Source organism: Pseudophryne corroboree, chromosome 7 (genome assembly GCF_028390025.1).
Source record: "Pseudophryne corroboree isolate aPseCor3 chromosome 7, aPseCor3.hap2, whole genome shotgun sequence".
NCBI lineage: Eukaryota > Metazoa > Chordata > Amphibia > Anura > Myobatrachidae > Pseudophryne > Pseudophryne corroboree.
This window is the reverse complement of record NC_086450.1, coordinates 44,087,783-44,106,724: the sequence shown is the minus strand read 5'-3', so window position 1 is coordinate 44,106,724 and position 18,942 is coordinate 44,087,783. Positions and strand designations below refer to the sequence as shown.

General features: G+C 49.6%; 1 protein-coding gene across 1 annotated transcript; it reads left to right on the top strand.

Annotated features, from left to right (window-relative positions):
• Positions 1-1,791: 1,791 nt before the first annotated feature.
• Positions 1,792-17,923, top strand: LOC134944494 (ribulose-phosphate 3-epimerase). The gene is made up of 6 exons (XM_063933097.1): positions 1,792-2,068; positions 5,470-5,549; positions 12,053-12,192; positions 13,027-13,161; positions 13,873-13,959; positions 17,166-17,923. The coding sequence occupies exons 1-6, from the start codon at positions 1,947-1,949 to the stop codon at positions 17,286-17,288; spliced, it is 687 nt and encodes a 228-aa protein (XP_063789167.1). The 5' UTR covers positions 1,792-1,946; the 3' UTR covers positions 17,289-17,923.
• Positions 17,924-18,942: the final 1,019 nt, after the last annotated feature.

Sequence of the window (18,942 nt, the reverse complement as noted above, 5' to 3'; positions counted from 1 at the left end):
CGTATTGTCTATAATTGCCTCACTGCCTTTCTTTCCTCTCACTCACTGCTTGACCCATTCCAATCTGGTTTCCGTTCTCTCCACTCCACTGAAACTGCCCTCACAAAAGTCTGCAATGACATCCATGCAGCCATATCTAAGGGCCACTACTCTCTTGACCTCTCTGCTGCTTTTGACACTGTGGACCACCATCTCCTTCTGCAAATTCTTCACCCTCTTGGTCTGCGTGATACTGCCCTCTACTGGCTGTCCTCCTAACTCTCTGATCGTTCCTTCTCTGTCTCCTCTCATGATGCTACCTCCCCCCCCACTTCCACTAACTGTTGGTGTCCCCCAAGACTCTGTTCTTGGTCCTCTCCTTTTCTCTCTATATACGTTCTCTTTAGGTGAACTCATTAGTTCTTTTAACTTCCAATACCACCTCTATGCTGATGACACTCAAATCTATCTTTCCTCCCCTCATCTCTCCACGGCTCTCCTCACTCGTACCTCCAACTGTCTTTCTGCTATCTCTTCTTGGATGTCCCAGCTCTTTCTTAAACTCAACATGTCTAAGACTGAGCTGATCATCTTCCCACCCTCCCGCACCACCTCACCTCCCACAATCTCATTATCCATTGATGGCACGACTATCTCCCCTAGCCCCCAAGTACGCTGTCTTGGCGTAATCCTCGACTCCTCCCTCTCCTTCAAACCACACCTTCAGCACCTCTCACAAACCTGTCATTTTCATCTCAAAAACATTTCCAGGATCAGACCCTTTCTCATCCAGGATACCACTAAGATCATTAGTCACTCACTGATTATTTCCAGACTGGACTACTGTAATCTCCTCCTAACTGGCCTCCCTGACAAATACCTCTCTCCACTCCAATCTATCCTCAGTAATGCTGCCCGGCTCATCTTCACCAAACGCACTACGTCCACCTCCTCCTCTCCTACAAGCCCTTCACTGGCTTCCCTTCCCTTTCAGATCCAATTCAAACTTCTCACACTCACTTACAAAGCACTCACCCACTCCTCTCCCATTTATATCTCTGACCTTATCTCCCTTTACTCTCCCACCAGTCCTCTTCGCTCTGCTAATGCACGCCGACTCTCCTGTATTCAGATTACTTCCTCCCACTCCTATCTCCAAGATTTTTCACGTGCTGCTCCCTTTCTCTGGAATTCTTTACCTCTCCCCCTCAGACTCTCCACCTCTCTACAAAACTTCAAACGGGCTCTCAAGACCCACTTCTTCACCAAACCCAGCCAAATCTCATCCTAACCCTCTGTTCCACGCTCTCTATGTACCCCGTCTGGGTCACCCCTGTCTGTCTACCCCTCCCCTTAGAATGTAAGCTCTCACGAGCAGGGCCCTCTTCCCTCATGTGCTTATCCTTTGTCTTACTTTAATAATCCTCAACTGCCCAAATCCCGCAGTTTTGTGGCCACCTTGGAAGTTATCTCTATGTCGTTTACTGGTGTAGTTATGCTTAGTTACCCTGTACTTGTCCTATATTGTCAACTGTAAGTCATTCCTGTTTTGATTATGTGCATATGTACTCTGTAATTGGGCGCTGCGGAAACCTTGTGGCGCCATATAAATAAAGAATAATAATAATACGAGCGCTGCCCACGCTGTTTGCTTATATATATATATATATATATATATATAATGATGACGATGATAATAACTCTTATTCACATAGTAGGAAGTGACGCATAGGGGGGGGGCAGAGAGCGCAGGGTGTGCTGGGAGGTGTAGTTTTCAGACTCGGTATGAGGACATGTGACAGAGAGAACCCCACGCGGCAGCTAGCACCGACTGGTCACGTGGTGGTGGGGGCGCGGCTTGCGGCGGCGCTGCTGCTGGGTGATTAGTACAGTAACAGTACCGGTGCTGTGTATACTGTCACTGCGCTGTACTGTGTGACCGCGGCAGCCGCCTCCCCAGCTCCGTCATGTCCTCCGGCTGTAAGATCGGTCCGTCCATCCTGAACAGCGACCTGTCCCGGCTGGCGGCGGAGTGTGACCGCATGCTGCAGTGCGGGGCCGACTACCTGCACCTGGACGTCATGGACGGGTGAGGGGGGCTGTGTGCCCGGGGCGCATGTGTGATCTGCAGGTGTGTGTGCGCGAAGTATGTATGTGTGTGATCTGCAGCGGTGTGTGTGTGTATGCATGTGTGATTTGCAGCTGTGTTTGACATTTGCAGGTGTGTGTGTGTGTGTGTGTGAGTGATCTGCAGCTCTGTGTGTGTGTGAGATATGCAGCTCTGTGTGTGTGTGATCTGCAGCTGTGTGTGATCTGCAGCTCTGTGTGTGTGTGTGTGTGAGTGATCTGCAGCTCTGTGTGTGTGTGAGTGATCTGCAGCTCTGTGTGTGTGTGAGATATGCAGCTCTGTGTGTGTGTGATCTGCAGCTGTGTGTGATCTGCAGCTCTGTGTGTGTGTGTGTGTGTGTGTGTGAGATCTGCAGCTCTGTGTGTGTGTGTGTGTGATCTGCAGCTCTGTGTGTGTGTGTGATCTGCAGCTCTGTGTGTGTGTGTGATCTGCAGCTCTGTGTGTGTGTGAGATATGCAGCTCTGTGTGTGTGTGATCTGCAGCTGTGTGTGTGTGTGATCTGCAGCTCTGTGTGTGTGTGTGTGTGTGTGTGGTGTGTGTGTGTGTGTGATCTGCAGCTCTGTGTGTGTGTGTGATCTGTAGCTCTGTGTGTGTGTGAGATATGCAGCTCTGTGTGTGTGTGATCTGCAGCTGTGTGTGTGTGTGATCTGCAGCTCTGTGTGTGTGTGTGTGGTGTGTGTGTGTGTGATCTGCAGCTCTGTGTGTGTGTGTGATCTGTAGCTCTGTGTGTGTGTGTGATCTGTAGCTCTGTGTGTGTGTGTGATATGCAGCTCTGTGTGTGTGATATGCAGCTCTGTGTGTGTGTGAGATCTGCAGCTCTGTGTGTGTGTGTGATCTGCAGCTCTGTGTGTGTGTGTGATCTGCAGCTCTGTGTGTGTGTGTGTGATCTGCAGCTCTGTGTGTGTGTGTGTGATCTGCAGCTCTGTGTGTGTGTGATATGCAGCTCTGTGTGTGTGTGTGTGTGTGTGTGTGTGTGTGCAGTGATAGTAACCCGCCTCCAGTGTGAGGCCACAGGTATTCTACACTTGGTGCCTGTAGCACTGCCCCGTGCAGCGCTCCTCACATTGCTATACGGCAGAGCACACGAGATTCTACCAGGGCTGTGATTATCTGTTCTTGCTAATGTGACCTTTGCTGAAGTTCAGAACATGGGACCCCTGGGTTACTACCACACGTGGACATCTACTGTAACCTATGGCGAGCACCGCGAGAGTACACGCTTTAATGTTCTGAACAAGTTTCATGATGCTCTGAACTTGAACCGTGACCCTTTATAGAACAAATGAAATGATTGCACTGACTGATTCATCCATACAGCGCTTCCCCTGCAGCTTGGTCAGGTACACCATACAGCGCTTCCCCTGCGGCTTCCTCAGGTACACCATACAGCGCTTCCCCTGCGGCTTCCTCAGGTACACCATACAGCGCTTCCCCTGCGGCTTGCTCAGGTACACCATACAGCGCTTCCCCCTGCGGCTTGCTCAGGTACACCATACAGCGCTTCCCCCTGCGGCTTGCTCAGGTACACCATACAGCGCTTCCCCCTGCGGCTTGCTCAGGTACACCATACAGCGCTTCCCCCTGCGGCTTGCTCAGGTACACCATACAGCGCTTCCCCCTGCGGCTTCCTCAGGTACACCATACAGCGCTTCCCCCTGCGGCTTCCTCAGGTACACCATACAGTGCTTCCCCTGCGGCTTCCTCAGGTACACCATACATCGCTTCCCCCTGCGGCTTGCTCAGGTACGCCATACAGCGCTTCCCCTGCGGCTTGCTCAGGTACAGCGCTTCCCCTGCGGCTTGCTCAGGTACAGCGTTTCCCCTGCGGCTTGCTCGGGTACAGCGCTTCCCCTGCGGCTTGCTCAGGTACACCATACAGCGCTTCCCCCTGCGGCTTGCTCAGGTACACCATACAGCGCTTCCCCTGCGGCTACCTCAGGTACACCATACAGCGCTTCCCCCTGCGACTTGCTCAGGTACGCCATACAGCGCTTCCCTGCGGCTTGCTCAGGTACAGCGCTTCCCCTGCGGCTTGCTCAGGTACACCATACAGCGCTTCCCTTGCAGCTTGCTCAGATACACCATACAGCGCTTCCCCTGTAGCTTGCTCAGGTACACCATACAGCGCTTCCCCCTGAGGCTTGCTCAGGTACACCATACAGCACTTCCCCCTGAGGCTTGCTCAGGTACACCATACAGCGCTTCCCCTGCGGCTTGGTCAGGTACACCATACAGCACTTCCCCTGCGGCTTGCTCAGGTACACCATACAGCGCTTCCCCTGCGGCTTGCTCAGATACACCATACAGCGCTTCCCCTGCAGCTTCAGGTACACCATACAGCGCTTCCTCTGCAGCTTCAGGTACACCGTACAGCGCTTCCCCTGCGTCTTGCTCAGGTACACCATACAGGGCTTCCCCTGCGGCTTGCTCAGGTACACCATACAGCGCTTCCCCTGCGGCTTGCTCAGGTACACCATACAGCGCTTCCCCTGCGGCTTGCTCAGGTACACCATACAGCGCTTCCCCTGCGGCTTGCTCAGGTACACCATACAGCGCTTCCCCTGCAGCTTGCTCAGGTACACCATACAGCGCTTCCCCTGCGGCTTGCTCAGGTACACCATACAGCGCTGACCTTTTGTCATGTCTACCTTGCTCATCTCGACCTAATGCATGTGTCGACCTATTTAGGTTGTTGACTTAGTCACTGTCAACCAATAGTGGTCGACCTAGACTCTGTCGACCGAAGTGTGGTCGACCCTATGAACCACACCCATTGAAAGGACCCCTGTGTCTTGTATAGGTGCACATTGTAGCTGCCTTTATGTGATCCATGTCATATTTGTGTGTTTCTGTTGTGTGGATTGTTACATAATTATGTGTGTGCTTAGTACACACCCATGTCTGTTCTTTACACAAAGCTTAGTATAGAGTAGAACACTCGCCCAGCGTATTTCCTCTTTGGTGCAGCGGAATTGAAAAGGCCTGACAATGATTCCGGTGTCAGTATATGGTGCAATCCTGATATTTATCTAAAATGGGATCATTCCGAGATACATAATTTGCTTTATTACCAAAACTTACAATATACTCCGTCCAGCACTTGTGCACTAGACCCAAGGCATGAGAGACAGACGGACAGAAGTGTGTGTGGCGTGGGGGGGTCTGTATTCGGGGACAGAGATGAGAGGAGACAGAGATAGGAAGCTGGGGTAGACACCATGCATGGTAGCGGGGAAAACTTGTCTGTATCTTTAGTAAGAATGTGATGATGGGGATGAGAATGAACCGTGAATGAATGACACTATAGTAAAAGATAATAATATACAATGCATAGTGATCGTGTGCTGTGGTTCTCATTGCAGACACTTTGTCCCCAATATCACATTTGGACATCCGGTGGTGGAATGCCTGCGGAAGCAACTGGGGAACGACCCGTTTTTTGGTAGTGTTTATACTTTAGAACCAGGCATTCCCAACCACGGTCCTCAAGGCACACCAACAGTGCAGGTTTTAGTGATATCCAGGCTGCAGCACAGATAGTTAAATCAAAATAGCTGAGCTACTAATGAAGTCACCTGTGCTGCAGCCTGGATATCACTAAAACCTGCACTGTTAGTGTGCCTTGAGGACCGTGGTTGGGAATGCCTGCTTTAGATGATGATCAGAAACTTTTCTTGTCTGTTTTCCTGCAACAACTGTAGTCACTGCCATAAGCTGCACAGTAGTGTGTACTCTGCACGTGATGGCCGCGGTCAGTGCTGTGTGCTAAAAATCACATCATAGTCTATGGGAAATATACATGTGACGTGTCTAGGTATTTACTATTCCGTACTTTGTCACGCTGCTGTAATCCTCCCAGATTCTAGGTAGAGGTTAGGTCTAGGCTGCGGGAGGGATGGGTTAAGGTTAGGCTGCGGGAGGGTAAGGGTTACAGTACCAAAATGTGTCCTGCTTCTGACCGTGGGCATCCTGTCTTCATCCCAACACGAGACTGCTCAGAACCCCTGTAATTCAGGTGCCGCTCCCCCCCCCCCATCCCCCATATATTGGTAGCTGGTATAAAAAGACGGGAGAATTTTAAATAAGATTTTACTTACCGATAAATCTATTTCTCGGAGTCCGTAGTGGATGCTGGGGTTCCTGAAAGGACCATGGGGAATAGCGGCTCCGCAGGAGACAGGGCACAAAAAGTAAAGCTTTTTCAGATCAGGTGGTGTGCACTGGCTCCTCCCCCTATGACCCTCCTCCAGACTCCAGTTAGGTACTGTGCCCGGACGAGCGTACACAATAAGGGAGGATTTTGAATCCCGGGTAAGACTCATACCAGCCACACCAATCACACCGTACAACTTGTGATCTAAACCCAGTTAACAGTATGATAACAGCGGAGCCTCTGAAAGATGGCTTCCTTCAACAATAACCCGAATTAGTTAACAATAACTATGTACAATTTATGCAGATAATCCGCACTTGGGATGGGCGCCCAGCATCCACTACGGACTCCGAGAAATAGATTTATCGGTAAGTAAAATCTTATTTTCTCTATCGTCCTAGTGGATGCTGGGGTTCCTGAAAGGACCATGGGGATTATACCAAAGCTCCCAAACGGGCGGGAGAGTGCGGATGACTCTGCAGCACCGAATGAGAGAACTCCAGGTCCTCCTTAGCCAGAGTATCAAATTTGTAAAATTTTACAAACGTGTTCTCCCCTGACCACGTAGCTGCTCGGCAAAGTTGTAATGCCGAGACCCCTCGGGCAGCCGCCCAAGATGAGCCCACCTTCCTTGTGGAGTGGGCCTTTACAGATTTAGGCTGTGGCAGGCCTGCCACAGAATGTGCAAGTTGGATTGTGCTACAGATCCAACGAGCAATCGTCTGCTTAGACGCAGGAGCACCCATCTTGTTGGGTGCATACAATATAAACAACGAGTCAGATTTTCTGACTCCAGCTGTCCTTGCAATATATATTTTTAATGCTCTGACAACGTCCAGTAACTTGGAGTCCTCCAAGTCACTTGTAGCCGCAGGCACTACAATAGGCTGGTTCAGATGAAATGCTGACACCACCTTAGGGAGAAAATGCGGACGAGTCCGCAGTTCTGCCCTGTCCGAATGGAAAATCAGATATGGGCTTTTGTAAGATAAAGCTGCCAATTCTGATACTCTCCTGGCAGAAGCCAGGGCTAGAAGCATGGTCACTTTCCAAGTGAGATATTTCAAATCCACCTTATTTAGTGGTTCAAACCAATGAGATTTTAGAAAGTCCAAAACCACATTGAGATCCCACGGTGCCACTGGAGGCACCACAGGAGGCTGTATATGCAGCACTCCCTTAACAAAGGTCTGGACTTCAGGGACTGAAGCCAATTCTTTTTGAAAGAAAATCGACAGGGCCGAAATTTGAACCTTAATAGATCCCAATTTGAGACCCATAGACAATCCTGATTGCAGGAAATGTAGGAATCGACCCAGTTGAAATTCCTCCGTCGGAGCACTCCGATCTTCGCACCACGCAACATATTTTCGCCAAATTCGGTGATAATGTTGCACGGTTACTTCCTTCCTTGCTTTAATCAAAGTAGGAATGACTTCTTCCGGCATGCCTTTTTCCTTTAGGATCCGGCGTTCAACCGCCATGCCGTCAAACGCAGCCGCGGTAAGTCTTGAAACAGACAGGGACCCTGCTGAAGCAAGTCCCTCCTTAGAGGTAGAGGCCACGGATCTTCCGTGATCATCTCTTGAAGTTCCGGGTACCAAGTCCTTCTTGGCCAATCCGGAACCACTAGTATCGTTCTTACGCCTCTTTGCCGTATAATTCTCAATACTTTTGGTATGAGAGGCAGAGGAGGAAACACATACACCGACTGGTACACCCAAGGCGTTACCAGCGCGTCCACAGCTATTGCCTGCGGATCTCTTGACCTGGCGCAATACCTGTCCAGTTTTTTGTTGAGGCGAGACGCCATCATGTCCACCATTGGTCTTTCCCAACGGGTTACCAGCATGTGGAAGACTTCTGGATGAAGTCCCCACTCTCCCGGGTGAAGATCGTGTCTGCTGAGGAAGTCTGCTTCCCAGTTGTCCACTCCCGGGATGAACACTGCTGACAGTGCTATCACATGATTCTCTGCCCAGCGAAGAATCCTTGCAGCTTCTGCCATTGCACTCCTGCTTCTTGTGCCGCCCTGTCTGTTCACATGGGCGACTGCCGTGATGTTGTCCGACTGGATCAATACCGGTTTTCCCTGAAGCAGAGGTTCTGCCTGGCTTAGAGCATTGTATATTGCTCTTAGTTCCAGAATGTTTATGTGAAGAGACGTTTCCAGGCTCGTCCATACTCCCTGGAAGTTTCTTCCTTGTGTGACTGCTCCCCAGCCTCTCAGGCTGGCGTCCGTGGTCACCAGGATCCAATCCTGTATGCCGAATCTGCGGCCCTCCAATAGATGAGGACTCTGCAACCACCACAGAAGAGACACCCTTGTCCTTGGAGACAGGGTTATCCGTAGGTGCATCTGAAGATGCGACCCTGACCATTTGTCCAACAGATCCCTTTGGAAAATTCTTGCGTGGAATCTGCCGAATGGAATTGCTTCGTAAGAAGCCACCATTTTTCCCAGGACTCTTGTGCATTGATGTACAGACACCTTTCCTGGTTTTAGGAGGTTCCTGACAAGGTCGGATAACTCCTTGGCTTTTTCCTCCGGGAGAAAAACCTTTTTCTGAACCGTGTCCAGAATCATCCCTAGGAACAGCAGACGAGTTGTCGGCATTAACTGGGATTTTGGAATATTCAGAATCCACCCGTGCTGTTTTAGCACTTCTTGAGACAGTGCTAATCCCATCTCTAGCTGTTCTCTGGACCTCGCCCTTATTAGGAGATCGTCCAAGTATGGGATAATTAATATGCCTTTTCTTCGAAGAAGAATCATCATCTCGGCCATTACCTTTGTAAAGATCCGAGGTGCCGTGGACAATCCGAACGGCAGCGTCTGAAACTGATAGTGACAGTTTTGTACAACGAACCTGAGGTACCCCTGGTGTGAGGGGTAAATTGGAACGTGGAGATACGCATCCTTGATGTCCAAGGATACCATAAAGTCCCCCTCTTCCAGGTTCGCTATCACTGCTCTGAGTGACTCCATCTTGAACTTGAACTTCTTTATGTACAGGTTCAAGGACTTCAGATTTAGAATAGGCCTTACCGAGCCATCCGGCTTCGGTACCACAAAAAGAGTGGAATAATACCCCTTCCCTTGTTGTAGAAGAGGTACCTTGACTATCACCTGCTGAGAGTACAGCTTGTGAATGGCTTCCAAAACCGTCTCCCTTTCGGAGGGGGACGTTGGTAAAGCAGACTTCAGGAAACGGCGAGGTGGATCTGTCTCTAATTCCAACCTGTACCCTTGAGATATTATCTGCAGGATCCAGGGATCTACCTGCGAGTGAGCCCACTGCGCGCTGTAATTTTTGAGACGACCGCCCACCGTCCCCGAGTCCGCTTGAGAAGCCCCAGCGTCATGCTGAGGCTTTTGTAGAAGCCGGGGAGGGCTTCTGTTCCTGGGAAGGAGCTGCGTGTTGCTGTCTCTTCCCTCGACCTCTGCCTCGTGGCAGATATGAATAGCCCTTTGCTCTCTTATTTTTAAAGGAACGAAAGGGCTGCGGTTGAAAAGTCGGTGCCTTTTTCTGTTGGGGAGTGACTTGAGGTAGAAAGGTGGATTTCCCGGCTGTAGCCGTGGCCACCAATCTGATAGACCGACTCCGAATAACTCCTCCCCTTTATACGGCAAAACTTCCATATGCCGTTTTGAATCCGCATCGCCTGTCCACTGTCGCGTCCATAAAGCTCTTCTGGCCGAAATGGACATAGCACTTACCCGTGATGCCAGTGTGCAGATATCCCTCTGTGCATCACGCATATAAAGAAATGCATCCTTTATTTGTTCTAACGACAGTAAAATATTGTCCCTGTCCAGGGTATCAATATTTTCAATCAGGGACTCTGACCAAACTACCCCAGCACTGCCCATCCAGGCAGTCGCTACAGCTGGTCGTAGTATAACACCTGCATGTGTGTATATACTTTTTTGGATATTTTCCATCCTCCTATCTGATGGATCTTTAAGTGCGGCCGTCTCAGGAGAGGGTAACGCCACTTGTTTAGATAAGCGTGTTAGCGCCTTGTCCACCCTAGGAGGTGTTTCCCAGCGCTCCCTAACCTCTGGCGGGAAAGGGTATAATGCCAATAATTTCTTTGAAATTATCAGCTTTTTATCAGGGGCAACCCACGCTTCATTACACACGTCATTTAATTCTTCTGATTCAGGAAAAACTATAGGTAGTTTTTTCACACCCCACATAATACCCTGTTTAGTGGTACCTGTAGTATCAGCTAAATGTAACGCCTCCTTCATTGCCAAAATCATATAACGTGTGGCCCTACTGGAAAATACGGTTGAATCGTCACCGTCACCACTGGAGTCAGTGTCTGGGTCTGTGTCGACCGACTGAGGCAAAGGGCGTTTCACAGCCCCTGACGGTGTTTGAGTCGCCTGGACAGGCACTAATTGATTGTCCGGCCGCCTCATGTCGTCAAACGACTGCTTTAGCGTGTTGACACTATCCCGTAGTTCCATAAATAAAGGCATCCATTCTGGTGTCGACTCCCTAGGGGGTGACATCCTCATATTTGGCAATTGCTCCGCCTCCACACCAATATCGTCCTCATACATGTCGACACACACGTACCGACACACAGCAGACACACAGGGAATGCTCCTAACGAAGACAGGACCCACTAGCCCTTTGGGGAGACAGAGGGAGAGTTTGCCAGCACACACCAAAAGCGCTATATATATATCAGGGATAGCCTTATAATAAGTGCTCCCTTATAGCTGCTTTGTTATATCAAAATATCGCCATAAATTTGCCCCCCCCTCTCTGTTTTACCCTGTTTCTGTAGTGCAGTGCAGGGGAGAGACTTGGGAGCCGTCCTGACCAGCTGAGCTGTGAGAGGAAATGGCGCCGTGTGCTGAGGAGATAGGCCCCGCCCCTGTTCTGGCGGGCTCGTCTCCCGCTATTTAGAAAAATCAGGCAGGGGTTAAATATCTCCATATAGCCTCTAGGGGCTATATGTGAGGTATTTTTAGCCTTTATAGGTATTCATTTGCCTCCCAGGGCGCCCCCCTCCCAGCGCCCTGCACCCTCAGTGACTGCCGTGTGAAGTGTGCTGAGAGGAAAATGGCGCACAGCTGCAGTGCTGTGCGCTACCTTTAGAAGACTGCAGGAGTCTTCAGCCGCCGATTCTGGACCTCTTCTGACTTCAGCATCTGCAAGGGGGCCGGCGGCGCGGCTCCGGTGACCATCCAGGCTGTACCTGTGATCGTCCCTCTGGAGCTTGATGTCCAGTAGCCAAGAAGCCAATCCATCCTGCACGCAGGTGAGTTGACTCCTTCTCCCCTCAGTCCCTCGCTGCAGTGATCCTGTTGCCAGCAGGAATCACTGTAAAATAAAAAACCTAGCTAAACTTTTTCTAAGTAGCTCTTTAGGAGAGCCACCTAGATTGCACCCTTCTCGGCCGGGCACAAAAATCTAACTGGAGTCTGGAGGAGGGTCATAGGGGGAGGAGCCAGTGCACACCACCTGATCTGAAAAAGCTTTACTTTTTGTGCCCTGTCTCCTGCGGAGCCGCTATTCCCCATGGTCCTTTCAGGAACCCCAGCATCCACTAGGACGATAGAGAAATTTATTTTTTTAAATGCCATTTTTGACAATTTTGTGATACAATCAGCAGCTCCCTGCACAAGCCTCTTACACCCGGCATGCCGTTAGTTACGGTGGGTTACAATACGTGGTGGAACACTTATTTAATTTACGTGCATTTAATATAAACTGTGAAACTCTATGAAGAATCGTCTGATGTGTTTTTTTTTTTTTGTGTACATACAGACATGCACATGATGGTGGCAAAACCAGAGCAGTGGGTGAAACCTATGGCAACTGCTGGTGCCAACCAGTACACATTCCATTTGGAAGCCACGGAAAATCCCGGAGCCTTGATTAAAGATATACGGGAGAGTGGCATGAAGGTAAGAGAAATAACAGCGCATTGCCAAGTGCAAACCCAGTGTTCTCCTCGCTCAGGTCTGTTGTCAGATTGAGATTACGCTCTGAATGTTTTAGGCTGTGATTATCTAACACATGTGGCCTTCACTATTGTACAACCATTGGCATATAACTAGGGTCCCAACTTTGGTACAGCGGAAAAATGAAGTCTAGCAGTAGTGGTCCCCACACGATACTGCTGTGATTTAGTGGTGCCCCTATGATATTCCGCAAACAAGAAGTCACATGACGTGTACATCAGATTCCATAGATTGCCAGAAGAGACCTGTAACAAAACCTATCAGAATGTTTTTCATGGCACCCTGGCCGGGATGCTTCCACAAGGTGTAGGGTTGTGCTTCTGCACTGCGGCCGGTGTACATGCAGACGCGTGGCTGCATTCAGATCTGAATGACACCCCCCCCCCCCTCCTCCCCATTAACCATAAATAATTTGAATTTGTCCTGGTCCACCAACTCAGGGCACCCCTGCAAGTTCCCCAAGGCACCCCAGGGTTGGGTACCACCGGTCTAAGACCTTCTTAAGACAAATTTTCTGGTTGAACAGTATTTTGTCTGATAGAGACAAATTCCCCAATTCCTTCCTCTTTTACACCACTCTCTCTCTTTTTTTTTTTTTTTTTTTTCCCTTTTGTTCTGTACCAAGATTTGTTACATTTGAACATTTTTGGTCCTCGTTGTACATGGTCATTGTTTCTCCTTATTTTCTGTAACGTCTTTTCTTACATTGTACAACTGTATCCTTAAATAAATAGATTTAAAAATGTTTTGACCTAATCCAATTCCTCTGTCTTGTAGGTGGGACTGGGTATTAAACCAAACACTACAGTGGAATTTCTGGCACCGTGGGCAAATCAAATTGATATGGCGCTGGTGATGACCGTGGAGCCTGGTTTCGGTGGACAGAAGTTCATGGAGGACATGATGTCAAAGGTAACAGTTGCACCCTGTTTCTTTTTATCGGAATGTTACAGAATGCAGGCAGTTTCCGGTATATTTACATGTAGGGGAAGGAAGGGGGGGGTTCAGTGGTAGGTGACACCCACAATGCAGTGTGCACACATGCCAGATACAGGAGTCCTAGGATCGCATATTTTTGCATGTGCACCTTTGGAGTTTTTTGCAATTTAATGGTGATTTGGTGCGCCGTTCCAACGCCATTGCAAGGGGTGTTGCCCACCGTTGAATTGGCAGATTAATATTAAAACAAGCACAATTATGATACAGATGTCTGTTTAGTATTGGATATATGGAAAACGCGTTTAAAGAAAATCTGTTCACCAGACTCTGCAATGGCTTTGTATTCCCTTATTGCATTGTGCACTATATAATAATAGAATGAACCCTGCGCCAGTCTACTGGGTGCACAGATCTCCGAGACCAGAGCTCCCGCACCATATTCCGGAGAGGAATGTATAGACGTTTGGGGGAAGGGTATCTGCGCCATTCTCCCGGTGATCTGTGCAGCGCCGACAGAGCGGGAAGTATTGTGTGTGGGGTGCAGGGTGTGTGGTGTGGACACCCCAGACCCATTAGAGATACGCCCAGTGATTTATAGTTGCTCAGTATCTTCTCCCTATGAAATGGCTGATGCTATTGGGTGTAATATGTATATCTGTTCATTATTGATGCCTCATTCTCCAGGTGCAGTGGCTAAGATCACAGTTTCCATCACTGGACATTGAGGTGGACGGGGGTGTGGGGCTGGACAATATCCACCGATGCGCAGAGGTGAGAACTGATTTAGGAAACCCCAACCAAACGTCTACTAACCAGGAGCAGTGGGGGGGTTCCCATTATACCTCTCACATATAGATGTGTTCCCATACACCTGTCCTCAAATATCCCTATTGTGCGTGCCACTGAGTGTGCTACAGCCGCACCAAAACGCTAATCCTAAATACCCAGTGCGTATATAAGTGATCGAAGACGCAGAAGTGAGGATAGTACACAGCACAGGGATCGCCCTATAGGGCGTAACAGGGATATACCATATAGGGCAATCTTTTACTGTAGCAAATGTTTGACAAAGCAAAACTATTTCCTTACATTTGGAAGTCATAGGTCAATATTATACTGACATACATTATCCCCAACTTTGTCCATTTTGATTCCCACCGCTATGGGTCTGTGACGTAATATGCGTGACGTAAGTGTTGAGATTGTGGGGGGTAGTGTGCCCGGTTTGGTGTTTCCAGCTCACAACAGTACATCTTCAGCATTGCGCCTAATTGCATTGATCTCTGAGTGTAAGACGTGTAAAGAGAAGTGTAAGGATGGTTGTGGGAGCAGTGATAAAGAAGCGGGTAAGGGCATTGGAGACTAGATTCTCATCCTGTCTTCTGGCCCCCAGCATCCTGTTCCTGTGGCGTGTCCGCACCGTGGTCCCCTCGCCCCGAGTCCGCACCGCAGTCCCCTCGTCCGTGTCCCACTGTATCTCTGTATTGTCCTTACTAATCTTTTCCACTCCTCAATGGATGGCAAAAACCAATGCATAAAGAGGGGGAGCTGGTACTGCGCTGATAGAAGCTGCATAAAGAGGGAGCTGGTACTGTGCCAATAGAAGCTGCATAAAGAGGGGGAGCTGGAAATGAGCCGATAGAAGCTACAAAAAGAGGGGGAGCTGGTACCGAGCCTATAGAAGCTGCATAAAGAGGGGGAGCTGGTACTGCGCTGCTAGAAGCTGCATAAAGAGGGGGAGCTGGTACTGCGCTGCTAGAAGCTGCATAAAGAGGGAGCTGGTACTGTGCCGATAGAAACTGCATAAAGAGGGGGAGCTGGTACTGAGCCGATAGAAGCTGCATAAAGAGGGGGAGCTGGTACTGCGCTGCTAGAAGCTGCATAAAGAGGGAGCTGGTACTGTGCCGATAGAAACTGCATAAAGAGGGGGAGCTGGTACTGAGCCGATAGAAGCTGCATAAAGAGGGGGAGCTGGAAATGAGCCGATAGAAGCTGCAAAAAGAGGGGGAGCTGGTACCGAGCCTATAGAAGCTGCATAAAGAGGGGGAGCTGGTACCGAGCCTATAAAAGCTGCATAAAGAGGGGGAGCTGGTACCGAGTCTATAAAAGCTGCATAAAGAGGGGGGAGCTGGTACTGAGCCGGTAGAAGCTACATAAAGAGGGGGAGCTGGAACTGAGCCTATAGAAGCTGCATAAAGAGGGGGAGGTGGAGCTGAGCCGCTAGAAGCTGCATAAAGAGGGGAGCTGGAGCTGAGCCGATAGAAGCTGCATAAAGAGGGGGAGCTGAGCCGGTAAAAGCTGCATAAAGAGGGGGAGCTGGTGCTGAGTCGGTAGAAGCTGCATAAAGAGGGGGAGCTGGAACTGAGCCGGTAGAAGCTGCATAAAGAGGGGGAGCTGAGCCGGTAAAAGCTGCATAAAGAGGGGGAGCTGGTGCTGAGTCGGTAGAAGCTGCATAAAGAGGGGGAGCTGGAACTGAGCCGATAGGGGGAGCTGGAACTGAGCCGGTAGAAGCTGCATAAAGAGGGGGAGCTGGAACTGAGCCGGTAGAAGCTGCATAAAGAGGGGGAGCTGGAGCTGAGCCGGTAGAAGCTGCATAAAAAGGGGGAGCTGGAGCTGAGCCGGTAGAAGCTGCATAAAGAGGGGGAGCTGGAGCTGAGCCGGTAGAAGCTGCATAAAGAGGGGGAGCTGGAGCTGAGCCGGTAGACGCTGCATAAAGAGGGGGAGCTGGAGCTGAGCCGGTAGAAGCTGCATAAAGAGGGGGAGCTGGTGCTGAGCCGGTAGACGCTGCATAAAAAGGAGGAGCTGGTGCTGAGCCGATAGGGGGAGATGGAACTGAGCCTATAGAAGCTGCATAAAGAGGGGGAGCTGGTACGGAGCCAATAGAAGCTGCATAAAGAGGGAGGAGCTGGTACTGAGCAGATAGAAGCTGCATAAAGAGGGGGAGCTGGTAATGAGCCGATAGAAGCAGGGGTAAGTACACAGATGGAAGATGGGCAGCTGGGAAGGAGACAGTAGCTAATGATGGGAGCAGGGCAGCCCCCAATGATCACAGCCATATAGGAGGAAGCCGTCAGACATTGCAGATGTCTAGTATGGGCCGGGTGGTGAAAGAAAGGATGGCGCCAATTTCCCCGCTGAGTCACTGCAGAAAGTCTGTTAGTGTGTGACACAATAGTCTCAGCAGAGGCATATTGTGTGGTGTCTCTCTAGGTGCTGGCTGTATGTGAATGTTAGGGGTGGAGTATTACCACTGACCTAGTACTAGGAACTGAGTTTTGTTTTTTTTGAATCCCTGCTGTCACATATTGAAGCCACAAGTGTTACTACAGACGGTTCCTGTGGCTGAGCAGCTCTCCTCACTGCAGAAGCCCCATTCTGTTGTATAGGCAGCTGTTCCTGCAGTATCTGAAAAGCGAGTTGGCATGGTACATACCATAGCGTGTCTTCTGATAGTATCCATACAACAAGTGTAAGTCATGTTCCCTTTCCTACTCCTGCCGTAGCAGCTGCCCAGGAGATAGACCGAGCAGGGGTCCTGGGTTAGGGGATCTTGTGCTTTTACTACATACCGGATATTTTAAATCAAAACATTTTACAGGACTTATGAGTTGGTCGGCCAGGAATACAGGATTGCAGGGTTTTAATTAAAGAAATGCCACTCAGGTGTAGAATCCTGTAGTATCACCAACAGGTCATGTTTTGTGGATTTCTTTAATTGTACACAGGTAAGTTAATGTATTTTGCTGGGTCTATCCCACCTGCTTCTACAGACAGAAATCCTGAAAACATGACCTGCTGGAGGCACTTGAGGGTTGAGTTTGAGAACCACTGCTGTAGGAAGTGACCAGCTTGTGTTTTGGTTACAGTAATGCGAGTTAGTTATCGGGCTTTGCGCTTCATGGATGCTCATTGTACTAAAACAGGGTTCATGGGTAAATGCTCCGCAACTTCTAACTTGTATTATCATACTTTGACAGGCTGGCGCTAACATGATTGTCTCTGGAAGCGCCATTATGAAGAGTGATGACCCGCGCTCAGTGATCAATCTGCTCCGGAACACCTGCTGTGAAGCTGCGCAGAAACGCTCGCTGGATCGGTGAAGACTGATGAAGTCATTCTGGTACTGTGATCAGACTACTGAGGGACCCGTTCCTAGTACAGAGAGCAGGCCTGGGACAGAGGCTAGGCTGGAACAATACGGACCACCTGCAGCCATGCATTACTCTTCCAGTGGAGAATAACTGTATGACAGAAGAGGCTTCAATTCTTTTCTTTTTATACATGTCAAGGTTGTGTTTCTGTTACTCAGTATGGAATTTATTGTTTTTTTTTGGTCTATAAAAAGAATGTGCTGCTTCCTTTTACATAACTCAGGGGCAGATTTATTAAGCTCGGTGAAGTGATAAAGTGGAAGGTGATAAAGGACCAGCCAATCAGATCCTAACTGCCATGTCACAGGCTGGGTTTGAAAAATGACAGTTAGGAGCTGATTGGCTGGTGCCTTACTACATTCCACTTTATCACTTCACCGAGCTTAATAAATCTGCCCCTCAGAGTGGAACTTCATCTGTTTAAACCAATTTGAACTGTGTGTCCCCGCGTTAAGCAGGCAGATCCCAAAATACAGTTTTCAGCATTAATGAAAATGGAAAGTCGTGTCGCTGAAAGTGAAATATTCGGATGTAATAAACAAGCTCTGTTGTAATGTTCATACGGCAGATACCCTAAACCAGAATTAAGTAACCTGTGGTGGATGGGGGGGGTGCCGCGAATGGGGCCCTGGAAGCAGCTAAGCTGTTGTCCTCCCTTTGGCAGTGGCTCTCCCGGAGACTCGCACAGCAGCCAATCACTAATGTTAGCGCCGGTGTCCCAATGCGCCGCATTACAGGGAAGAAGATGCACTCAAACTACAGCTCCCAGCAGGCCCTAGCGCCGGAATGCTTTGGTGCTAAGGGCTGCTGGGAGCTGTAGTTTATTTAGTGCGTCTACTTCCCTGTAATGTGACACATTGGGACACTGGCACTAACAATAGTGACTGGCTGGCAGAATTGACTGACTCGCTGAATCAATGTAAAAGGTGAGAGTGCTGTGCAGTGTCAGTGACACTGCACACCCACTGCACTGCACAGCACTGTCACCTTTTACATTGATTCAGCATCCAGACATTACCCATTCTATCCATTACATTAGCCATCTCGAGGCTTCCAGGCCGGCAGGCCAGGTGCGGAGTCGGGGCGGCAATTCTGTGACATCACGCGCAGAGGAGGCTCCGGGGCTCAGAGAGTATGCGGCGCAGGGAGGGCTATGAAAACCTTCCACTGCGGCGCTTTCATAAACATCTATGCCAGCTGCTGCAGCAGCTTTTGTTCCACCTGCGCTGCGGCTAGGGAGTGGGGATTGTTGACGGCGGAGGGGGCAGGCGGACTGGCAGCAAAAGGATTTTTTTTCCCCTATCTACAGAACAGAGACTTGCTGCAGAGGCAGTGGCATACCCTCCAGCTGGACCTTTTTGGCAGGTACAGTACCTTTCCATTGAAAGTACAGGAAAAGGGATGTGGCCACGCCCCCTTTTCAAATTTGAAGCTATTTTTCTGTGTAAATTGTTGGAGGTTATGTTGCTGTAGATGCAGTGGGCCTATTTTAGGGTGTGGACCTGGAGCTGCAGCTCCATCAGCCCCATTGGCTGCTGTGTGTTCCCAGAGCAGGATTAACAAACGACAGAGCCTCCCATTAGATGTAACTTGTGTGGGAGGG

Excerpts from the sequence above, each read along its gene's own strand:
- LOC134944494 (XM_063933097.1), top strand. The coding sequence starts at position 1,947 with ATGTCCTCCGGCTGTAAGATCGGTCCGTCCATCCTGAACAGCGACCTG. Across the intron at positions 12,193-13,026 it reads TACGGGAGAGTGGCATGAAG|GTGGGACTGGGTATTAAACC; the intron begins GTAAGAGAAATA and ends TCTGTCTTGTAG. Across the intron at positions 13,162-13,872 it reads TGGAGGACATGATGTCAAAG|GTGCAGTGGCTAAGATCACA; the intron begins GTAACAGTTGCA and ends CTCATTCTCCAG.